General features: G+C 35.1%; 1 protein-coding gene across 6 annotated transcripts in view; it reads left to right on the forward strand.

Moving 5' to 3' along the window:
* LOC150106647 (glutathione S-transferase C-terminal domain-containing protein) overlaps positions 1-22,196 on the forward strand; it is a 300,229-nt gene extending 278,033 nt beyond the window's left edge. For 5 of the 6 annotated variants that reach the window (XM_090392600.1, XM_090392602.1, XM_090392601.1 and 2 more), the window contains 2 exons: positions 10,860-11,019; positions 21,879-22,196. In XM_090392600.1, coding sequence (XP_090248726.1) covers positions 10,860-11,008 — 149 coding nt within the window. In that variant the 3' untranslated portion in view covers positions 11,009-11,019; positions 21,879-22,196. Of the gene's footprint in view, positions 1-10,859; positions 11,020-21,878 lie in introns of those variants that run through there. The other variant, XR_016548323.1, reaches the window with a different exon arrangement.
* Positions 22,197-22,539: the final 343 nt, after the last annotated feature.

Here is a 22,539-nt window from a genome sequence, read left to right on the forward strand (position 1 = left end):
TTGGAATCATGGGCATGTGAAAATGACTTTCAGGTCAATGTCAGTAAATGCAGTGCAAATGCTTTTGTTGGGCACTTTGGTGTAATGAGATCCATTGGTGTATTATGCTAGAAGAAACTGATCAGGCTAATGATCTTGGAATTTTAGTAGATGGGAAGTTGAAAGTCAGGTGCTATATTGCAGATTGCAGATGCAACTCAGGCAATTATGGAACAAGCATTGACAGTAATGATAAGAAAGTCATTTTGTTCTTTACAAGGTTTTGATATGACCTTGTCTGGAATAATCTGGTCTCCTGGTTTCCAAAGTGATTTAGATAAGGTGGAAAGAGTGCAAAGGAGAGTATTCAAGATGATATCCTCTCTATGATGTGAGGAAAATCTTTATCAGGGCTTTTCAATTAAAGGTGACTTAGCTGGTTTCATATGGAGGTTGAATTTTTTTTCTCCCAGAAAGTCAGGTTTCATCTCTCAAAAGAGATAAACTGTCTCTGTGAACACACATAACTACAGACATAAAATATTTACTATTAGAGGGATGCAGCAGAGGAATGGTAAGCTGGCTGGATTTAATTGCCTAATTAGGGGACTCAACCCATCTAAGGATGAATGAGAATTAGATCAGGACCATATAATATAGATTGAGGACATATTGAGAATTTGTTTACAGCAGATGCTAGCAACAGGAGAAAGAGGAATGATATGATAGAGATCTATAGACTCTGAAAGGATTATACAGGACACCAGCAGATGGAATTTTTTCATTTTATGGAAGGTGGAGAGAGAGAGAATGAGAGGATAACCATGGAAGTTGAGAATAAATGCAGTCAGGAAAAAGTGAGCTAAATTTTTCTCCCATAGAGCTTTACATGATTGGAGTGACTTGCCATTAGAGATGGTGAGTACAGATAGTGTGAATGAATTTAAGAGAAGGAATGGCAGCTAGTATGTGAGTGATATATGCCTCCCCTCAATGAGGGACATATAACAAGAAAGCACTAATTTTGTTCATTCTCAGTACACTATGATATAATGGCTCAAATATTTTGTGTTAGTGTATTTTTTCTGCAGTTATTGAATGCAGTTGATGTGTCCCTTCATCTGAGAGCACATGAAGGTGGAGGGGGGGGGGAATATTTTATATTGTAAATATAGATATCTATAAATATTATATTATATATTACAATATCCATAGTGCCATTCAAATTATACATTTTAAACTTGTAAATATCATTATATTATTAATAATAAATGTTACCCATATAAATTAATAAATTTTTATATATTTATTTTATATATTAAAGTAGATTCAAGAACTCCTCCCCAAAAGGGTTCTTTAAATTTTGCATTAACAGAATGTTGATGTATGTTGTATTAACAGACCCTTTTTTTCTCTTCACAATAAAGAACGATACCAAACTTATACTCTAGCAATAACATTAAAATGGCTATTGAATTTAAGATAATCAATATAAGAATATGGTTACATGTCACTTGATGCATTTTACAAACTCAAAGTTGCATAAAAATTTAGTTGGCCATAAAATCTTGATCCTCTTTGTTCCTCTTACTTTAGAATTGTTTATTTGATTAATTATTTTTTCAGTAAATTGCTTTCTGGTAAATTATTTTTGATGAATTTTTTGCATACCAGTGCAGAAGTATCATCTCCTCAAAAGCAGACAACTAGAGTTGGAAATGATGTTCACATTATGGTTTAATGAAATGAAGACAAAGCATAGAATGAATTAAACACAAGTTTATGATTTCAGTGTTTTGTTCTGTAAAATCAACAACATCAGCAGAAGATAGGTTGAAAGCCTCAAGTCCTAAGAGAGGTGCCCTTTGTGGGTGCTGTCAGCAGACTTGACTTTTAGACTGGATGTGTAATAATTAATCTTCCCAAATCTTGGAAAATTTCACACATCAATGTTTTATTGTAATTTGGTTGTTTTTTAAAACTACTGCTCATTCAAAAAAATCTTTCATGTTTGTTGAAAATTTTTTCACTTGATTATACTATAGATTAAACATGCCAAGAAATTATACTCTTGGTTTCATCCTTTATCCAAGTGTAAGCAAAGTTTGTACGTGAAGTCACTTCATGACTGGGCTACTTGTATATAGAGGCTAATGCCTTCACATTAATTACCTTAGTATCTCATAATGCAATGCACATATCTTTATGGATATGTATAATGCTGTGCATTATGGAAAGGGCCACTATCCAGACCAGTTTCAACCTTTATCGAACTCTCATCAGTGAGAGGCAGACCCAGAAGTGATACCAAGATTTTCTGCATTACTTCAACCTTGTAACTCTTCTGGGTCTGGCTCCCACTGATGAGACCTCAATAAAGGTCGAAACTGGTCTGGGTAGTGGCCCTTCCCATAATGCATAGCATTATACATGTCCGTAAGGATATGTATATTGCATTAATGGGATACTGAGGCAATTGATATGAATTCATTAGCATCTATATACAATTATCTCAGTTGTGAAGTGACTTCATGTGCAAACTTTGTTTGCTTGCACTTGGATAAAGGATGAAACTAAGAATATAATTTCTTGGCATCTTTAATTTATAGTATAACCAAGTTAAAAAAAACTTGCAATATCCATCTCTAATCCAGAGTATTTTATTAATAAGGTGTGGCATCTTTTGACTACTTGTATATGGAAATATGACTTCTGCATTATTCGTGAAATGACTTCATTACACTTGGATAAAGGATGAAACCAAGAATATAATTTTGCCATCTTTAATTTGTCTTTCATGTTTGTATTTACTGCTGTGAAACATAGTAATGCAGGGTGAAGCACAGTAATGTGAGATTTAAAAGTAGTGCAGAGATTATATTTCTTTAAAGTTCTAGTTATTTTTTCTGGGATATCCCAGATTTAGGAAGTGATGATATCTTTACCAAAATCTATATGTTGAGAGGATTTGGGGGGGGGGGAGACAAGTATTTTGTTATTTTTTAAGATAAGAAGGTATGACGAGGAAGCCTGAGCAGAACAAAAGTTGATGGTTTTATTAGCAAGAGTTTTATAATGTCTTTTTGTTGGGAAGAGGGATGGTGTGGAAGGTCTGTGAATGTATCTACCTCTGTGGGTACATTTCTATAAACTGAGAAAAAATCAAAGAGAGTGTACCATTAAGAAGTGATTAAAGAATCTAGAAAGCAGCCTGTTTTTATTTTCTTTTTCTGCAGTGAGCAGGTTTCGGGGATACAGGTTTTGAGGTGAAGAAGGAATAAGTGTATATACCTGAGTCTATGGCTGAATGGAGAACCCATCGAAAAATTGGCTAATCCTGTCTGTCCATAATAAGAAAGGTTTCAGCTGTGCAAGATACCTGGTAAACTCCGGGTAAATCCAGAGGTTGTAGCTGGTCTCTGGGGGGAGTGGATATAAAAAATTTTGAAAATTTAACAAAACAGTCACCATCTCCAAGACTGCCTGAAAACAATACAGTTAATCTTTCCACCACCAACCTCGAAGCAGCTGCCATCAACACACTCAGCCGTGGCCAGAACTTCACCATCACACCCAGACATGTACCAACCAAAGATTTCGTGATTCAGATCAAGCCTGGAATCTACAACCTTCCCACCATTGAGGCCAACAATATTAGGCTCAGAGTAGCTAACGTACTATCACAATTGAAACTTCCTGCTGGCAACCTGCCCGACAAAATAATTTAAAACACTTCTACATCTAAGAAATAGCAAAAAAAAAAAAAAATCCTGAAAGTGGACAAGAGCAATGCTATTGTTATTTGAAACCATACGGATTGTATTAAAAAAATATGACCACCCTCCTGAAAGACCAATGCACCTAATGCCTACTAAATTATGATCCCATCAAGACACAGATTACAGCCATCCACAGACTACTAAAAAATGTTACCTCCTGACTGGCAAACATAACCAACAAACTAAAACCTTACAATTTCAGACCCCCCCCTACAATATTTATGGACTTCCAAAAACCATAAAGAGGATGTACCTCTATGCCCAATTGTAGATGGTATAGACTCACCCAAATACAAAGTAACTAAACATTTAACCAAAGTGCTTTCCAGTGCTACTGGCAATATCTCATCACATATCAAAAACTCAGCCCATTTTAAGTCCAGTATACAATCCCTCATGCTGACTTAATGGTCAGTTTCAATATCTCCGCCTTATTCACAAATGTCTCACTTAAAGCACTTTGGCATTTATCCAAGCAGAATTTCCTCCTGATATCTTGGCCCCTTTTCAGTTCACTATGAACTCGGGCTATTTTGTTTCGGCAATATTTTGGCAAGGAAAATTCTACAAATAAATCAAGGGTATAGCCATGTGTCCCAGCCCGGGCTAACTTTTTCATGAAGACATTTGAAAAGAATGTCCTAAATTCCCCCCCCCCCCCCTTAAACCCACAATTTGGCTATGCTATTATGTGGATGATGTGTTTGCAATTTGACCATATGGCCCAAACACCTTACACACTTTCCTTTCCCCATTTGAACAGCTAACATCCAAGGATCCAATTCACAACAGAAATAGAAAATAACAACAGAATCACATTTCTAGACACTCCAGTTACAAGACAACCAAGTAAATTCCTGACCTTCACAGTCTACAGAAAATCCACACATACAGGTAGATACATCCATCAGTGGTTATATTACCCCCCCCCCCCAACAATTTGGGACTATAAAAACCTTAGTCCACTGGCCAAAACTAATTTGCTCAGATAACAGTGCACTCAACACAGAGCTCACCCATATAGAAAACACTTTTTTTTTTTTCATATTATGACCTCTTTCTTGACCACTAGTATTTAACTTTTTTTTTTTTTTTTTTTTTTTTTTTTTTTTTTTTTTTTTTTTTGGCCAATGGCTGCACCTGCCACCAGATACAAAGAAATTTAACACAACGTGTAACCCCCCCCCCCCTCATAAACAGCAAGTCCATCACCATCCCCCTATATCCATGACATCTCAGAAAAGGTGGCCAAGATTTTTAAAAAGCACAATCTTGTGACCACCTATAAACCACACGAAAAGCTAGCAGCCCTTATCTGCTCCTCCAAAGACCAGCTACAACCTCTGGATTTACCTGGAGTTTACCAAGTGTCCTGCAGCTGTGACCTTTCTTATTATGGACAAACAGGTAGGACAGCCAGCATCTGTATAACAGAGCACCAAGATTACATCTGATTTCGCCACTACGGCCGCTTCAGATTAACAGACCAGGCCCTGGATACCCTGCACAGAATCCATTGGAAAAAAGCCTCCTTACTCCACCGAAGTAAATTCAAGTTATCGAGACTTTTTCTGGAATCAGCTGCAGCTTTTATCAACTATCCCAACCTAAACAAATATGGTTGTATCAGACTCTCCCTCATATGGGAAACCCTCATCAGCAGGCAGGCAGCTCGATGACTAAGAACTCCCAACCAAAGCCAATAGGGGAAAAAGAAAAAAAAAAAAAAAAAAAGAGCAATCTTATCAAAGATGTCATTTATCATTTCCTACTGTACCATTTAAGTCTCTAACAAAAAACATAACTTCTCTAATTCATCTATCAGTTCCACCTATTTTCTGTTCATGTTAATGATGCCTATTTTCAATTCCACTGAGTTTGTGGTTGTTTCATTTGCAAAACAGTCAATGTAAATATTAAAATAATGCACATATAAAAACCTAATATACATACACACACACAAACAAGAATAAAGATACCATGTGAATGCATTTTTATGTTACTTAGTTAATGTGCCCTATCTTTTTTTTTATTACTTCCATTTGAAGAAGCATTATCATTTATGATAAGCATTAAGTAACAAAATGTGTTTAAAAAAAGAACAGAAATACACCATATTTAAACATATTCAGCATATTCATCATCATCATGAACCATGGGCTCAGTGCCTGTTTCACTATCTTCTTCCACCTTTCTTTGTCCAGTGCACAGTGTCGCAGTTTTTGTACACCCATTCCACACCAGTCTTTTATATCGTCTGTCCATTCTCTGTATGGTATACCTCTTCTGTTTAAATCATCCAAAATACCAAACGTAAATGTCTTTATCTTCCGGTCCTCACTCATTCTATAGATGTGTGTCCAAATAATTGCAGCTTCCGTTTTATAATCTTCTGCATTAGATTCTGTTTTGGTTGTATCTTCTGATAAAGCTCTTCATTGGTGATTTTCTCTACCCATCCTATTTTTAGAATCTTCCTGTAACAAGTTCTTTCAAATGCCAAAATTCTTTTTCTTGATTCCTTATTTATTACCCATGTTTCAGATCCGTACAGTACACTGCTGAAGATGCATGTTTCCAGTACTCTTAGTTTTGTTTGCAGACTGATCACTTTACTTTTCCAGGTGTTATCCATGGCCTTCAGATTTGTTCTTCCTTTTGCAATCCTGATGTTTATTTCTTTTTTACAGTCCAATCATATGTCAGTGAATTGTTCTACATTTTCTATATCAGTTCCATCCACTTGTATCTTTTGTTTCATGTTCTTCTCACCAAATACCATTGTCTTTGTTTTTTCCAAGTTCATAACAAGTCCAAATCTCTTCCCTTCCTCATTTAACAGTTTCAGTGTTTTTTGTAGTTCTCTTTCGTCTTCTTCAATAATAACAATACCATCTGCAAATCTCAGATTGTTGATTCTCATTCCGTGTACAGATATTCCTTTGGCATCTTCCTTCAATTTGTCCATTGCTCTTTCTAAATGTGCAATGAAAATGCTTGGTGATATTGGATCTCCCTGTCTAGTACCTCTGCTTGTTTTAAACCATTTCCCCAAATCATCACCTATTCTAACTGCTGCAACTGTATTCTGATAAACATCTTTTAATATAGCTATTAGTTTTTTATCAATTCCATAGGATTCCAGAACTGCTAATGTCACTTTCTGGTCAATACTGTTAAATGCTTTCTGAAAATCAACAAAGCAAGTATATATGTTTTTGTTTTTTCTCCTAGCTTTCTCTGCTATTAACCTCATTGTCAAAATCTGTTGAATTGTAGTTCTATCCTTCCTAAATCCTGCTTGCTCATCTGCAAGGTATGCTTCCAATTGTGTTCTCAATCTTTCTGTCAATATGATCATCATCACCACTTTACCAAGGTGACTTATCAAGGCAATTGTTCTATAATTTTTACATTCTAGCTTATTTCCTTTCTTGTTATGTTACTAATTTCTATAATGTTACTAATATTGATTTCACCCACTCCTCTGGCATTTTCCCTTCTTTCCATACCATATTACATAGTTGGTGCATTTCTGTAACCATACTTTCACCACCATATTTAATCATTTCTCCAGTAATGTTATTGTTACCAGGACTCTTGTTGTGTTTTAGCCATCCTATTGCATTTTCTACCTCTCCTCTTAAAATGCCCATATCATGCTCATTACCTGGTGGTGATATCTACTTCAATTCTTCAGTCAGTTTCCCAACCCTATCTGAATCTAGTTTTTCTTCATATAATTCGCTACAGTATCTTGTCCACCGCTGTACAATTTTTTCTTTATTCATCAATACTTTGCCTTTTTTATCTTTAATTGTGGTCTGTTTTGGTTGCCACTTTCTATTAATGGTTCTGATCATTTTGTATACCTCCCTTGTTTTATGCTCTCCATAGTACTGTTCTATATTGTTGCATTGGGCTTCTAACCATTTAATCTTATCCATTCTGACTGCTTTTTTCACCTCATTACACTTCTTCTATATTGCTCTTCTATTTGTTCTGATGTATCCCTTCTTATCTTCAACATTCTTTTCTCCTGTACTAACTTTAGTGTTTCTTGGGTAATCCATTTCTTCTTGATCTTCTCTTCTTCTGGTACTGTTTCTTCAACTGCATCTTCTATTGCCTTCATTACTCTTTTCTCTTAAATGCGAGTTTTTTTTTCTTTCTCCACTTTTAAGTTTCTCATATTTTTAATTCAGCATATTGTTGCATTTTAATTATAGAGAAAATGAAATATTCCAGAAATACTGCTGCATTTGGAGAAAACAATATGGTTTTGTGCTGAGAGATCAACTGCTGAAAGTAATAGACCCATGAAAAATTGAAAGTTGTAACTAATGATACAACACAACTGAAGTTCCTTTTGTGTTCTTTCCATATGCATAAATTTACATGGAAATAATATATAAACAATAGAAGCATGCTTATTATTATTGATAGTGATATCTTCAGATGAGTCGAGAATATGAGAATAGAGGAGTTTGAAATAAGAAATCATTATAATTTAGATTTGAGTGAGAAAAAATGCATATTGCACTAAAAATAAAAATATATATAATATTTTTAGCATAACCTGTGGCATGGTATAATTATTAAGAACAACACGTAAGTCCACAGTAATAACTTTAATTAATAAATAAGGTAGGTATTTCATACTAAAACTAATAGTACATCTTCAGTGTTACAAACAGATAGGAATAGAATACAAGTAACAAGCATTCGGTGGATCATCTATTAAAACAATGTTGTCGCGAGCTAGGAAATGAAAGAAATTAATAAATAATTAATATTTAAGATAATTAGTTTTTTAGTTTTTTAATGATTACATAAAATAAAAGTCTCCCAGATCTTCGAGAGAGAGAGAGAGAGGCAATCATTTCGATTTAAATTCGGTCGGTGTAAAAAAGTTTCACAACTTTCTTTAAAGAGGCTTTCATATTTGAACCTGCATCTATGAAGGAGAATAGCTTTATCCCACTGGATATTATAGGTAGTGGTAATACTGTGTTGTGCTAAACCAGACTTCTGAGGTTTGTTGTAATCAATATAATATTGATGTTCTTTAATTCCTTGTGAATGCGATGTTTTTTATTTTGAACAAACTGGCCATTCTGTGGAAAAAAGAATTTAAAAACATCAATATTATATTGATTACAACAAACCTCAGAAGTCTGGTCTAGCACAACACAGTATTACCATCACCCATAATATCCAGTGGGATAAAGCTATTCTCCTTCATAGATGCAGGTTCAAATATGAACACCTCTTTAAAGAAAGTTGTGAAACTTTTTTACACCGACCGAATTTAAATCGAAATGATTGCCTCTCTCAAAGATCTGGGAGGCTTTTATTTTATGTAATCATTAAAAAACTAAAAAACTAATTATCTTAAATATTAATTATTTATTCATTTCCTCGCTCGCGACAACATTGTATTTTAATAGGTGATCCACCGAATGTTCGTTACTTGTATTCTATTCCTATCTGTTTGTAACACTGAAGATGTACTATTAGTTTTAGTACGAAATATGTACCTTATTTATTAATTAAAGTTATTACTGTGGACTTATGTGTTGTTCTTAATAATATATATAATAGTTTTAAAAAGAATCGAAATCGAGATATTTCATAGATGAACTGTAGACTTACAGTTTTGAATATACAAATATTAATCGAAAAAAAAAGTGAAAGAATTTGAAAACCAGACCCAAACATTAGCAATCTATAACAAAACCTGAAGAAAACATCAATTTTAAATTATAATAGACAAGCAATTATATTCTTGTTTTGGTCTTTTACCCAGCAATGAGCAAAAGAAAACTTGTGTTTTCCTTTGCTCATTGCTGGGTAAAACTTTTTTTTCCTTTGCTCATGTGCAGTCATCTCTATATACAAGCAATCAAGTATCTCAATGACTTGATTGCTTGTATATAGAGATGACTGCACATCAAATTACACTAGCACCCCATTAATACACACTGTACTTCCTTTTGGACATATATATTGCTGTGCATAATAGGAAGGAACCTCTGTAGCTCAGTTAGTATTAATGAGCCCTTCATTTGGAAAGACCCAGTTTTGAATCCTGTCTATGATGTGAGGAATCTTTATCAGGTTTTTTTCAGTCAAATGGTGAGTTAATCAATCGCATGTGTCAGTAGAGGATTTTTTCTACTGACCAGCTTCTTGAACGCAGATATACAGCCATAAAATAATGGCCCTTAGGGAATGCGACAGAGGAGTGCCATGCCAGTTCCATTAATTTGTTATGACCCCTAATCAGGAGACTCATCCTGTCCTAAAGGATGGATGAATTGAAGAAGAAAATAATGGGAAGATAAAGGTCAAAACCCAGACTGTTTTTGACCTTTATTGAAGTCTCTTCATTTGGGATTAGACCTGTGAAGATATTGTAAGCTAAATCAGCAGAAGACATTTTCCATATGCAAATCACAAAATGTTGTATCACCATATTATTAAATTATGTTGAATTAGAGATAGTTGTAGAAAGCTTTTTGCTTGGTCTCGTGTGCTTTTTTTGCTCATGCTTGGGTGATGAATAAAAACAAGAATATAATTTCTTTTCCATTATAACCTACTATGTTTATCCCTAGTATAACCTAAAAAAAAATTGACTAGATTATAAACAATTCAGTTCATTGTGAACATCAGTATTTCACTAAACACAACCAAATCACAAGCACAAAGCCTGTTTCTTGCCAATGGATGGAAAACAGATGGATTCTTGATGCATCTGTTTTCCATCTTATTCTAGCTTATTTTACACTATCTAGCATGATGGTGTAAAATAAGCTAGAATGACCTTTTTTCTCCTTGCTCTTTTGATAGGCTGTCAGAAGCGCATCATTTATATTTAACTTGCTTGCAGTTAGATTGGCCATTGTTGAACCAGAGCTTTCAAATATGATAGGTCAACTATTTATTGTTTATATAAATGTTATATATATTTGTTATCCTATCTAAGATATGTCTTTATTTTACTGACCTGGCCAATTACTCATATACTGGACATGTTTCTTTACTCTTTCTTATACCAATTTATTTCTCTGTTTGAGATGACATTTTCTTAAACAGGTAAATACTGTATGGGAATAATTGACATGGACCGAGTTCATAATGCAGAAGAATATGGATATTCTGTGTTTTTAACAACGCTCCAGCCAACATCATGTTCTCCTAAACACAACCTTCTGATTGGACTATCTTCCAGTAAAAACTCTTAATCACAGCAAAGGTAAATAAACATTTTTCATTGGCATTTTTTTGTGTATGATAAAGTATAATACAGTAAAAGCATATTAATATGAAGTTGTCATCATTCTTTCTCTTTTTAATAATTATTAGTAATTAATTTGGTTAATTTGCAAGTTTTTATAATACATGATTTTGAGAAACTTGTTGCTTAAAATAGTAAGGGGAAAGAGCCAGAGGGAGATCAAGATCTAGGTGGATTGATTTAGTTAGAAGTGCCTTAAAAGACTGAAATATAAGATTGCACAATACAAGTCTTGACAGAAAAGACTGAAATATAAAATTGCACAATACAAGTCTTGACAGATAACAGACTAAATTTTATGATTAAGAGACTAATTTTATGATCTTTTGCAATAGTATAACTATTACACAAAATTTTAAGACGTTTAGTGTAAGGAAGAAGCAAAGGAATTTTCTGAATCATTAGAGAAGGCTACTACTAACATAAAGAAAAACAAAAGCTGCTTCCTGTTGGAGATTATAATTAGAATAAGCCTTAATACACTGATGTTGAAGATCTAAACAACAGGAAATGAATCTATAGAAATACAGAAATGTTTGGGAAAATTTACAGGCAAGAACAAAACTAATAATAATGGTAAGCATGCCTTCTGGATTTCTATTCAGTCTGTGGACCAGTCACTACTAATGCCATATTCCAACCTAAAGATGTACAGGAATTCATATGGAAAGAAGATACAAGAAATAGTCATTCCAAGTGAAATCATCAGGGAACTGAAGCTGCATAATTTTTGACTTTGTCGAAAGCAAATTATTTTGTCACCTTATCTTTTAGGTGGAGGAGGAAGAAGAAGAAAAATATATATATGTGTGTGTGTGTATATATATATATATACACACACACACACACACACACACATATTTTTCATACCGGTTTCATATTTTCCATACCGGTTTCAACCTTTTTTTGAGGAGACCTCAAAAAAAAAATAAATAAAAATAAAGGTTGAAAACGGTCTAGGTAGTGACCCCACCCATAATGTATTGCAGTATGCATCTCTTAGTGAGATGTGCTTTACATTCTGGAAAATACTAAGAATAGCGATCAGAGTTTTACCCACCTTTACAATGAGTTGCCCTGGTGTTGCACCACCTTTAGATTTGAACTACGTTCAGGTGCAAACTTAACTGTTTGCTTACTTGGGATTAGGAGTAAAATAACCAAGTTTATAAAATTACTTGGTAACCTTAATATACATTATTCTCAAGGCAAAAAAACTTATTTACATATATATAGACACACACAAGGGTGCTGGAAAGTTGTGATAATCACCATGAAGGAATTGAGGTAGAACTATGTAACTTACAAATTATTCTACCTATTCCCCACAAAGTGTTATATACTTATTACATTGATGTTCCATCATTTGCAATTCTCTGAGAAAAGTCTTTCCCTTTTGCACAAACCAGTCATTTTTTTTTTTTTTTTTGGTATTTATCAGAACTTTTCAGCTCTCCCCCCCTCCATATGTATATGCTTTTTTTTACATTTTTCCTGGCATCTTATTGATTATGGTAGTCACTATTTTATTATTTTTTTTTTTTGCATATTTACAGAATTTTCACAATTTCAGAGGGTTTTAAAATTAACCACAGCCTATTTCCTGATTATCCGGTTTCTGATTTTTTACTGCCATTTTAATTCTTAAGATATACACACTTTTTGTTTTCTTAATTGCATTTTTAGATAAACTAATTTTTTCAGAATGGTGCCACTGCTTTAGGTCTTCTGAGAGCTCTTCTTTTTCTTCCACTCCCCACCAGTTAATATTCTACCTATTCCACTCCTGCAGGCCCTAGATTGAATCCATAATCTGATTTTTTTGCGTGTTTCATTTAATAATATTCTTTTCAGTGGGACTATCCCAAATGATTGGAAAATAGTCAAAATCTTGTCTATACATTTAAAAAAAAAAAAAAAAAAAAAGGTGATGTTCAAAAGTGTTACAATTATAGACCAGTTACTCTTCTTTGCCACTCTTACAAAATCCGTGCAAAAATAATACAGAATCATCTAAATAAAATTTACAAACAGCTAATAGAAGAACAAGAAGCTGGCTTTAGAATAAACAGGTCAACAATTGACAATATCTTAACTTTTCATAGTCTGGCAAAAATTGCAAGTGGTCTAGAGACCTTTATTGCTGTTTTGTGGATTTTAAATAGAAGATTTTATGGATTTTAATAGAGGAAAACTTATTCAAATATTAACAAAGAAAAACATATCTTGAAATGCTACGATTTGTCACTGACTACTATCAGAATAGAAGTGCAGTATTAATATAAAAATATCACAGAAAAAAAACTTGAAATCAAATGAGGAGGTATACTAAGATTCCCGCTCTCCCCATGTCTTTTTAACATTTTTATCCAAGAACTCATTAAAGAAGCATTGTCCTCAACAAAAGGAGTAAAAATAATGGAAGATGACACACATATCATATATACAGATGATGTAGTAATTATAACAGATAACAGATCAAATCTCCAGTACCAGCTTGCAAAATTACAAGAAACCTGCAGAAATTATAATGATTATAAATTCAATTAAAACTAAGCTAATGAAATTGGAAGACACCCAGAAGATATACAGATAGCACTTAATCAGGAAACCATAGAACAAGTTAATAGTTTTAATTACCTAGGAGCATATTTGACTTCAAATTGAAATGACAAACACTAATAAAACACAGGCTCTCCATACATGGTCAATGATGAATAAACTGAATAAAATTTGGAAAAACAACAAAATTTCTACAATTCTAAAAATAAAATTATAGAAAAGTATAATGCTACCAACATCCTCCTACAGGACACAAACTTAGATCTTAAAAAGACGCAAAGAGGAAACTGTTAGCTTTTGAAATGAAATGCTTCAGGAAAATCATTAGAACTCATTGGGCAGAACATGAGACAAATGCACTAGTGCTGCAAAATTTGAATATCCCTAACTCAACAATTCTTAACATAGTTAAAAAGCATCAAGTCCATTGGTTTGGCCACATTGTATTAATGGAACCAGACAGACTTCCTCATCTGGTATTTGAGGACACTATGGAGGGTACAAGATCCATGGGAAGACTAAGATTAATATGGCATATAATTCTTAGAAATGCATTGGACTTTCAAAGATGTTCGCATATAAAAGAGCTTGCTTTGGACAGAGAAGGTGAAAGGCTCTTATTCACATGGGACCTGACCCATCTTGAGGATGTCAGAGAAGAGAGAGAGATAGAGAGAAATTATAATATTATGTTAAGAAGAAATCAGAAATTGCACAATCTGGAAATAAGTTGCAATTAACTTTAAAACTGTTCAAAATTTTGAAAATTCAGCAGATCCACTAAATTGGTTGCTATAATCAGCAGGTTGCCAGGAAAAATCTAAAAAAAAAAAAAAAAAAATTTCCATCCAAAGGATAAAGTAAACAGTAACTCACTTTCATTAAAATATAAAATTATGCAACTCCAGTTTAATTTTTCATTTGATGATTTCACATGGAATTTCAAATAACCCAGTAAGAAAAATCTTATTGATTATTAGAAATATCTTCATTCTTCATGCTGGTTCAGGATAAAAGAGTATACAGGGGATTTGAAATAATAAAAATGAATTACATATCGAGAAATCTGTACAAAAGTTTTTTTTTTAAAAAATCAGTTTAACAGGTTTTAGAGATGAGCTGTAGACTCAGATATATACTAGATATAGATACTAGAGTATATTAATCGTCGCTTGGTGTCGCACGGATTAGATCATCGGCTTGTCGAGAGCTCCTGAAAAGATCAGTATTATTTTGTGTTAACATTAGATATTTTACCAGAATTTTAAGTAGTATTGTTTGCTTTTTGTTTCTTGGTGTGTCTGTGCAATTTTTGCGTGTTTTCTGTTATTTTAATTATTATTTTTAAGAAAAGATAGCGTACACATGGCACCGATAAAGAAAAAAATGGCGGCCAGGTCGCCATGCTTGCTTAAGAGTTTTGATGTAAAAGAATTTATGCAATGTGCTGTCTGTGAGATGTATGCCTTGCGAAGAGCGGTAGGAGTCTGGTTAGAAAGTGATAGTGGAGTTAATATGTGTAGAAAGTGATAGTGGAGTTAATATGTGTAGAAAGTGTAAAGAGAATGAGGACTTCAAGCGTGTTTCGTGTATCGAGACTGATATCGTTAACGGTAGTCAGAATGTAGAAAATGGCGGTGTACTAGAGAATTGCATGGTAGTGCCAGATATGTGTGAGAGCGTCGCTGAAAGTGTAAATGAAGGTAGAAACACCGAAGGAATGGATGATTTGATCGACAATGAAAATGGTGAGATAAATGCGAGTAGCGAAATTGCCCGTTTAAATGGCGCAATACACAGAGCCAAACGACAACTGGAGCGTATGCAAAAATGTGTGTTGAACGTACCGACAAATAACCAGCGGAAGTCTGTGACGGCAAATAATAGAATGTACGTAAACGTCAATAAAATGAAGGAGCGAGTGCTGTATGGGGATTCGCTATTAAGAGGCGTAATAATTGAGAGTTTAACGAAGTCGTACCAGCCGGGTGCGAACATAAAGGACGTCAGCGAATCTATTCGACTGCAAAAACAGAGGGTGAAAGAGATGATAATAGTGGCAGGAACGAATGATTTGAAAGAGGACAAAATGGAAATGATAGAGGATGTGAGGGAGTTGTTTGAGGTAGCAAAAGAGAAGAGTGAGAGAGTTAGGATGGCGAGTATCTTACCGCGGTATGACAGCGAAGTGTTTAGAAGGAGGGCCATAATTGCCAATGACTTTATGCGTGGGTTATGCATGGAGAGTGGTGTGGAATGAGTTCGATGGGCGAAAGGACTTATATAAGATGGATGGGTTACATTTGAATGGAGTTGGTGTACGGAGACTTGAAAGAGTGTTGATGAATGATGTGGAAGTGGATGTACAGACTCAGGGAAACTAGATTTATTAAGAGGGGGGAGTAGATATGCAGACTTTAGGGGGGGCAGTTAAGTGTATGAACGAGTATATTATGCCCGGGCGAGTACGACGGACAACAAATCAGAATGGGATAATTAGTATAAGGAATCAAAGTAGGGATGGGACAAATGGGCTTCTGCGATTCATGTACACTAATGCCAGGAGTATTAGGAACAAGAAGGAAGAGTTTTTGGCCATGGTTGGCACTTCCAGGCCACAGGTTGTCGGTATTAGTGAAACATGGCTGACAGAAGATGATAAAGCTAGTGGGATTGAATGCGATGGGTATAGCGTGTTCAGGAGTGACAGGGTGAATAAAAAGGGGGGAGGAGTGTTATTGATGATAGCTGATGAGCTTCAGCCAAGGAGTATAGAAGTTGAACTACAGGATGGGGAAAAAAGCACATTTGAGGCTGTTTGGTGTGAGATACAATCTAGCAGAACAAAATATACAATTGGGTGCTGCTATAGACCGGGTGATGGAGTGGATGGTGGGAATAGTATGCATAAGCAAATAGAAGAAATGAATGGAAGGAGGGTAATTATTATGGGTGATTTCAATTATGGTAACATTGACTGGAAAGAGGAGAGGGCACATGGGAGGAAGGAATTGGATTTTATGCAGTTATTAAGGGACAACTATCTACGGCAACATGTATTGGAAAATACCAGGGGGCAGAGAGTGCTGGACCTAGTAATTGCAACTGAAAATGTAGCTGTAAAGAACATGACCATGTTGCCACCAATTGGTGAGAGTGACCATAAGGTCATGACTTGGGAGGTGGCTAAAGGAGTCGAATTTACAATTAAGACAGGGTATATGTGGAATTACCGGGCTGGTAAGTATGACAAGCTTAGGTGTGTGCTTGGCTCAATGCCATGGCATGTAAAACTGCAAGGGCTGGATGCTGATGGTGCATGGGAGGTGGTTAAGAACTGTTTGCAGGAGGCAATGGTTGACTGTATACCAAGAGTCTGAATAATAAATCAGGTAGGGGTTAAATGGATGAATAACACTATTAAGCTTGAGCTGCAAAAAAAGAAACAATTGTGGAGGGAATTTAAGGAGAAGGGTGACCATCAGGTGCATGAACAGTATAAAGCTCAGGCCAGGATGGTAACAAGGGTGGTAAGAAAAGCAAAAGCAGATTACGAAAGGAAATTGGCCATGCAGGCCAAAGAGAATCCCAAACAGTTTTTTCAATATGTTGCAAGTAAAAGGAAAAATGCTCATGGTAGAATGATCTTAAAAAATGCTGAGGGTAGGGAGGTAACTGAATCAGTCGATGTTGTGGAATTACTGAGCGAGCACTTTGCAAGAGTATATCATCCAGGTGGTGGCTTTGCGGAAATGGAGGAACCAACAGCTTATACTGGAATTGTGATGAATGAGGTAGAGGTAACTAGTCTATTACAGAACCTCAATGTCAATACATCTGTGGGATTGGATGGTATACCAGCTCGTGTCGTACGTGAAGCTGCCAAAGAATTGTCAGTGCCCTTGACCATTATGTTTAATTTGAGCCTCAGGACTGGGTCAGTCCCAAGGGGGTGGAAAGAGGGGAAAATAGTTCCACTGCACAAAGGTGGTTCCAAGGCTGCTGTTGAAAATTACCGGCCAATCAGCATAACAGGAATCATTATCAAGGTCTTAGAGAAAATAGTCAAGAAGAAAATACAAGATTGGATAGAAGAAAATGGGATACTGTATCGGGGACAGCATGGTTTTGTGAAGGGTAGATCATGCCTCAGTAACTTGCTCACGTATTATAACACAGTGACGGCTGAACTGGATAAGGGTAATGGGTTTACAGTGATTCTGCTGGACCTTGCTAAGGCCTTTGACAGGATACCACATGGAATTCTAATCAGTAAATTGCAGCATATGGGAATGGACATAGGGTTGGTGAGATGGATAGGAGGGTGGTTGACGGAGAGATATCAGAGAGTGGTTTACTCAGGAGTAGAGTCCACAAGACGGCCTGTGACTAGTGGTGTACCACAAGGATCTGTTCTTGGACCACTGCTGTTTAATTTGTTCATAAATGATATAGGAAAGGATCTGAGAGGAACAGTTCATTTGTTTGCGGATGATGCGAAGTTGGGTAGGGCAATAGTGAATGCAGATGACGTCAAAATTTTGCAGGATGATTTGGATAGATTGGAGGTCTGGGCTAGGGAGAATGGATGTCAATTTAATGTGGCAAAATGTAAGGTTATGCATTTTGGGGTGAAAAGATGGGAGGCAGTTTACTGCATTGGTGGAACCGTGCTCCAGGAAATTGATGAGGCACGAGATTTAGGAGTGTTGGTGGATAAGGAATTGAAATTTAGGGGACACATTGCAAAAGTGGCCAAATCAGCTCATCAAATCACTTGGTTGTTGAAGAATACGTTGACAAGCAGAGACAAGCAGGTTATTGTTCCTCTGTATCGAGCCTTGATAAGACCTCATCTCGACTACTGTGCTCAGATTTGGTCACCTAGGTTTCTTCTTGATGGGGAGGAGGTGGAGAGGATCCAGAGGCGAGTGACCAAGATGATAGCAGGTCTGTGGAATGAACCGTATGAGAACAGGTTGAGGATTTGTGGGTTGCAAAAATTGGTTGATAGGCGGAGGAGGGGAGATATGATTGAGACATTCAAATTACTGAAGGGTTTCTATAAAATTAATTCAGAAGATATTTTTGAGAACAGGGCTGGTTGTGGGAGGACTAGGGGACATCCATGGAAACTGGGCAAAAGTGTGGTTAGTAAAGGTGTTAGAGCTGGGTTCTTTACTTTTAGAGTAGTGAATGAGTGGAATGCGCTCCCTGAGTCATTCACTGTCACAGTGAATGACTCAGGGAGCGCATTCCTGAGCCTTAAACTCATTCACTGTCACAGCATCCACCATCCCTGGTGGATGCTGTGACAGTGAATGAGTTTAAGGCGAGGTATGATAGATACTGTATGAATGTCGAATAGTTGTGATGAAAATGATTTGGGGCCTCCCTCGATGAGTCTAATGACTCCCTGGAGTTGCCCGTAATAATAATAATAATAATATACAAATACTATTGAAGAATAGATGAGAATTCAAAAACAGTGATCAGACTTTGCAGACTTAGTGGCAAACTCTGAAGAAAATATTGATTGACTTGGCCAGGGAAGCATGGTAAAGTTGTTTGCATGGATAGAAAAATCTGAACTTTTTGATGAACTCAAAAAGTTAAAGAAGCAGTCTTGTAAAAAAATAAATAAATAAATAATCCATATGGAAAGTTACTAGCAGATAAATCAGCAGGTGCCCCTGAGAGAATTTAGAGAAAAATGTAAGAAAGTGAAGTTATGTGTAAAAGTAGATATAAAAAATCATGGGAAGGCTTTGTGTAGAAAATGGAAGAAAAATATCATGAAGGTGACAAATTGTGCTGGATGCTGAGAAAAGAGTAAAAAAACCAGAAGTGATAAAGTGACAAAAAAATCTGAAGATAAATATATTCTAACACTCTGGACTAATTACTTTGAAGAATTATTAAATGAAATAATCAGTGACAGAAAAGTGGTAGAAAATATTCAAGAAGAAATGTAGTCAAATGTACATGCTTAACGTAGAAAAAGCTATCAGAAACCTAAAATGTATGAAAAATAGCTAGAGTAAATAATAATATTTGACTAAAAATGCAAAAACTGTAGAAGAGAAACTTATTAGAATAACAAATTGGATTTAGTAAACTAGTGTTTCCTGAATTCCTAATGTAAATACTTAATGGGACATTATGTTAAACAGCACATAACTTATATTTAAGTTATAATTCTGCAGTTTTGATGTGTTACAAAAGGGTATATGCACTATCTGCACAAAGAAACACATTCATCATGGATTACATTATGTAGGAAAATGGCACTAAATCTGATATCAAAATTACAGATTTTTATCTCTTCACATAGGTGATATTGAGCTCTTAAATAAATCTGCTGATAATCTACATAATTTCTTAACTAGCTGTTGTAACAAATTTGGTGTGAAAATCAGCTGTAAAAAACAAAAACTATGAAAAATAATCAAGAGCATGGAAAACATCATCTGCATTCCTAAGTATGGAACAAGCAAAATATTTCAGCTATTTAGACACAATTTTTAGTGAGGATAGCAAATTAATATGGAGGTTGGCTGAGTGGTTATTGTATCCACTCTCCAACCAATGTTCTGCAGGTTCGAGTTCTGCTGTGGACTTGGATGTTTGTGATTGTCATATTTGTGGAAAGGAGTTATGACCCGACCTCTTCTTCTGTCAGAGATGTCACTTCAAAAAACCTTAGGATATACTGACATGACAATAAAGCATTCAAGATATGGTAATGTGACCAAAAGAAAAGACAACAGAACTGGTAGGTGTGGAGCCAGTTGAATAAATATATATGGAATAAGAGAGAGAGAGAGAACACTAACAGTATACAAGATGGTGTTCAAACCAGTTTTAACTTGTGGATTATTATTATTGTTCACGCAAGACCTCCATGCAGTCAAAAGACTCACTGAGGGAGATACACACACTGAAAGCTCATCAAATTGTACTTTAAATAAATTCATTCACCACAATGCATTGCACTTACCAACCATGCTCGATGCAAAGAACCTTCTCCTCACTCCTTGCTCACTCTCCTTCTACAGTTTTCAGGGATGGCCTCTTGTTTTCTCCCCCCCCCCCATCTACCACTCTATGAAAAATGTTTTCCACTTTAACCTGGTAACAACCTATGATAAACTTATATATCTTATATCACATCTCCACTCCTCCTATTCACAAGGCTTTGCAAATTATATTCTGTCAGTTTGTTTTCATAATCCACATTCCAAAGACCAGTTATTACCTTTGTGAATCTTCTCTGGACTCTTTCTAATATATCCTTGTCACCATGAAAACTAGTTGACCAATTCTGTATGTAATAATTCATATAACCAAACTGTGCCTTAAAACTCGTTCAGTGTGTCTGTATTCACAACATACTCAGGCAATGCATTTCACTCACCAATCACTCTCAATGCAAAGAATCTTCTCCTCACTCCTTTTCTCCCACCCTCCTTATACAATTTCCAGAGATGGCATCTTGTTTTACCCCCCCCTCATTCTATGAAAAATTGCTTCCATGTTAACCTGGTAACAACCTCTGAACAACTTGTAAGTCTCAATCATATTTCCTCTCCTCCTATTCTGAAGGCTTTGCAAATTACATTCTGTCAGTCTGTCTTCATACTCCACATTATAAAGACCAGTTAGTTACTACCTTTCTGAATCTTCTCTGGACCCTTTCTAATATATCCTTGCCACCATGAAAACCAGGTGACCAAATCTGTACATAATAATCCATATGAGACCTGACCTGTACATAATGATCCTCATATGGATTATTATGTATACAGATATATATCAGGCATCTGGTGATGATAATGTAATAGCCTAGGCTGCCTTTATCTGTGGTTCCCCAGAGGTGCTCTTTGGGACTTCAATTATTAATTAGTTCATTACAGCCTAAATGCTTTTACTTCATCCTTGATTGCTTATATAATTTTAGATAAATGCATTTTGATTTGAAGGAAGGCAGGTATGTATCTAAAATAATATGTACTCACTAAATTTTGATTCTTTTGTCTCATTGTGATATGATGCACTTATTGATTACTGTTAGAAAGATTCTGAGAATAAAATAAAATTTTACCTTTGAAATTATCAGCTACATATAGTGAACCAAAAGCACAGCTGCATTGGTATTTAGTTAAGTCACATCTATTTCAATATTGCTTGTTGTGTAACTTAATTACCACTATGTTTTTCCTGTTTATTATTAGTTTTTCCTATTTCTCTCTTAGAGCTTCCTGAAAAAGAGACTACATTTCACATTCATCATTAAATATTGCATCAGTGGAAAAAATTTGTACAGCCGTATGAAGAAAATAACTGTTTTAAGGAACTCTTGTAAGATGCAAATAACACATTGATGTATTTTAGTCATAATTCATGGGTTGCTATAAATTTCATGTTCTAAAACTGTCAATACTTATTTGTACACTGCTTTTCTTTTCCAGAAAAGTTATTAGAACGTTTTATATGTAATTAAAAAAAAATGTACATTTACAATTGTTCAATCTTTGAATAATATTTTACAGAAATAAACAAAAGGAATATTATTTTCTACCGTGTATTTGGTTTGCTTACGTGCCATTGGTAATGAGTTATGAATACTGTCAGTTTCAGGCTACATCAAAACTGTTGTGACCAAAGTGTAAAATCATGAAATGATATTGATTTCCTTTTTTGGTATTCTTTTTAAATGTCAAAATGCTGACTAGGAAATGCTTTTCTGATTTCAGATTCAAGTGTTGAGCTCATTACAAAGAAACCATTACTTAATTATGCTAGCTGAAGTCAGAAATTACTCCAAATAAATAATTTAATTAATCAAATATTTACAGTAATTACACACAACCCTTTAGTAAACTACTTACAAAAATCATGGTACTGTAAATTAAT

The sequence above is a fragment of the Typopeltis vanoorti genome, chromosome 5 (assembly GCF_054136105.1).
Source record: "Typopeltis vanoorti isolate ZY-2024b chromosome 5, IOZ_Tvanoo_1.0, whole genome shotgun sequence".
In the NCBI taxonomy this organism is placed as follows: domain Eukaryota; kingdom Metazoa; phylum Arthropoda; class Arachnida; order Uropygi; family Thelyphonidae; genus Typopeltis; species Typopeltis vanoorti.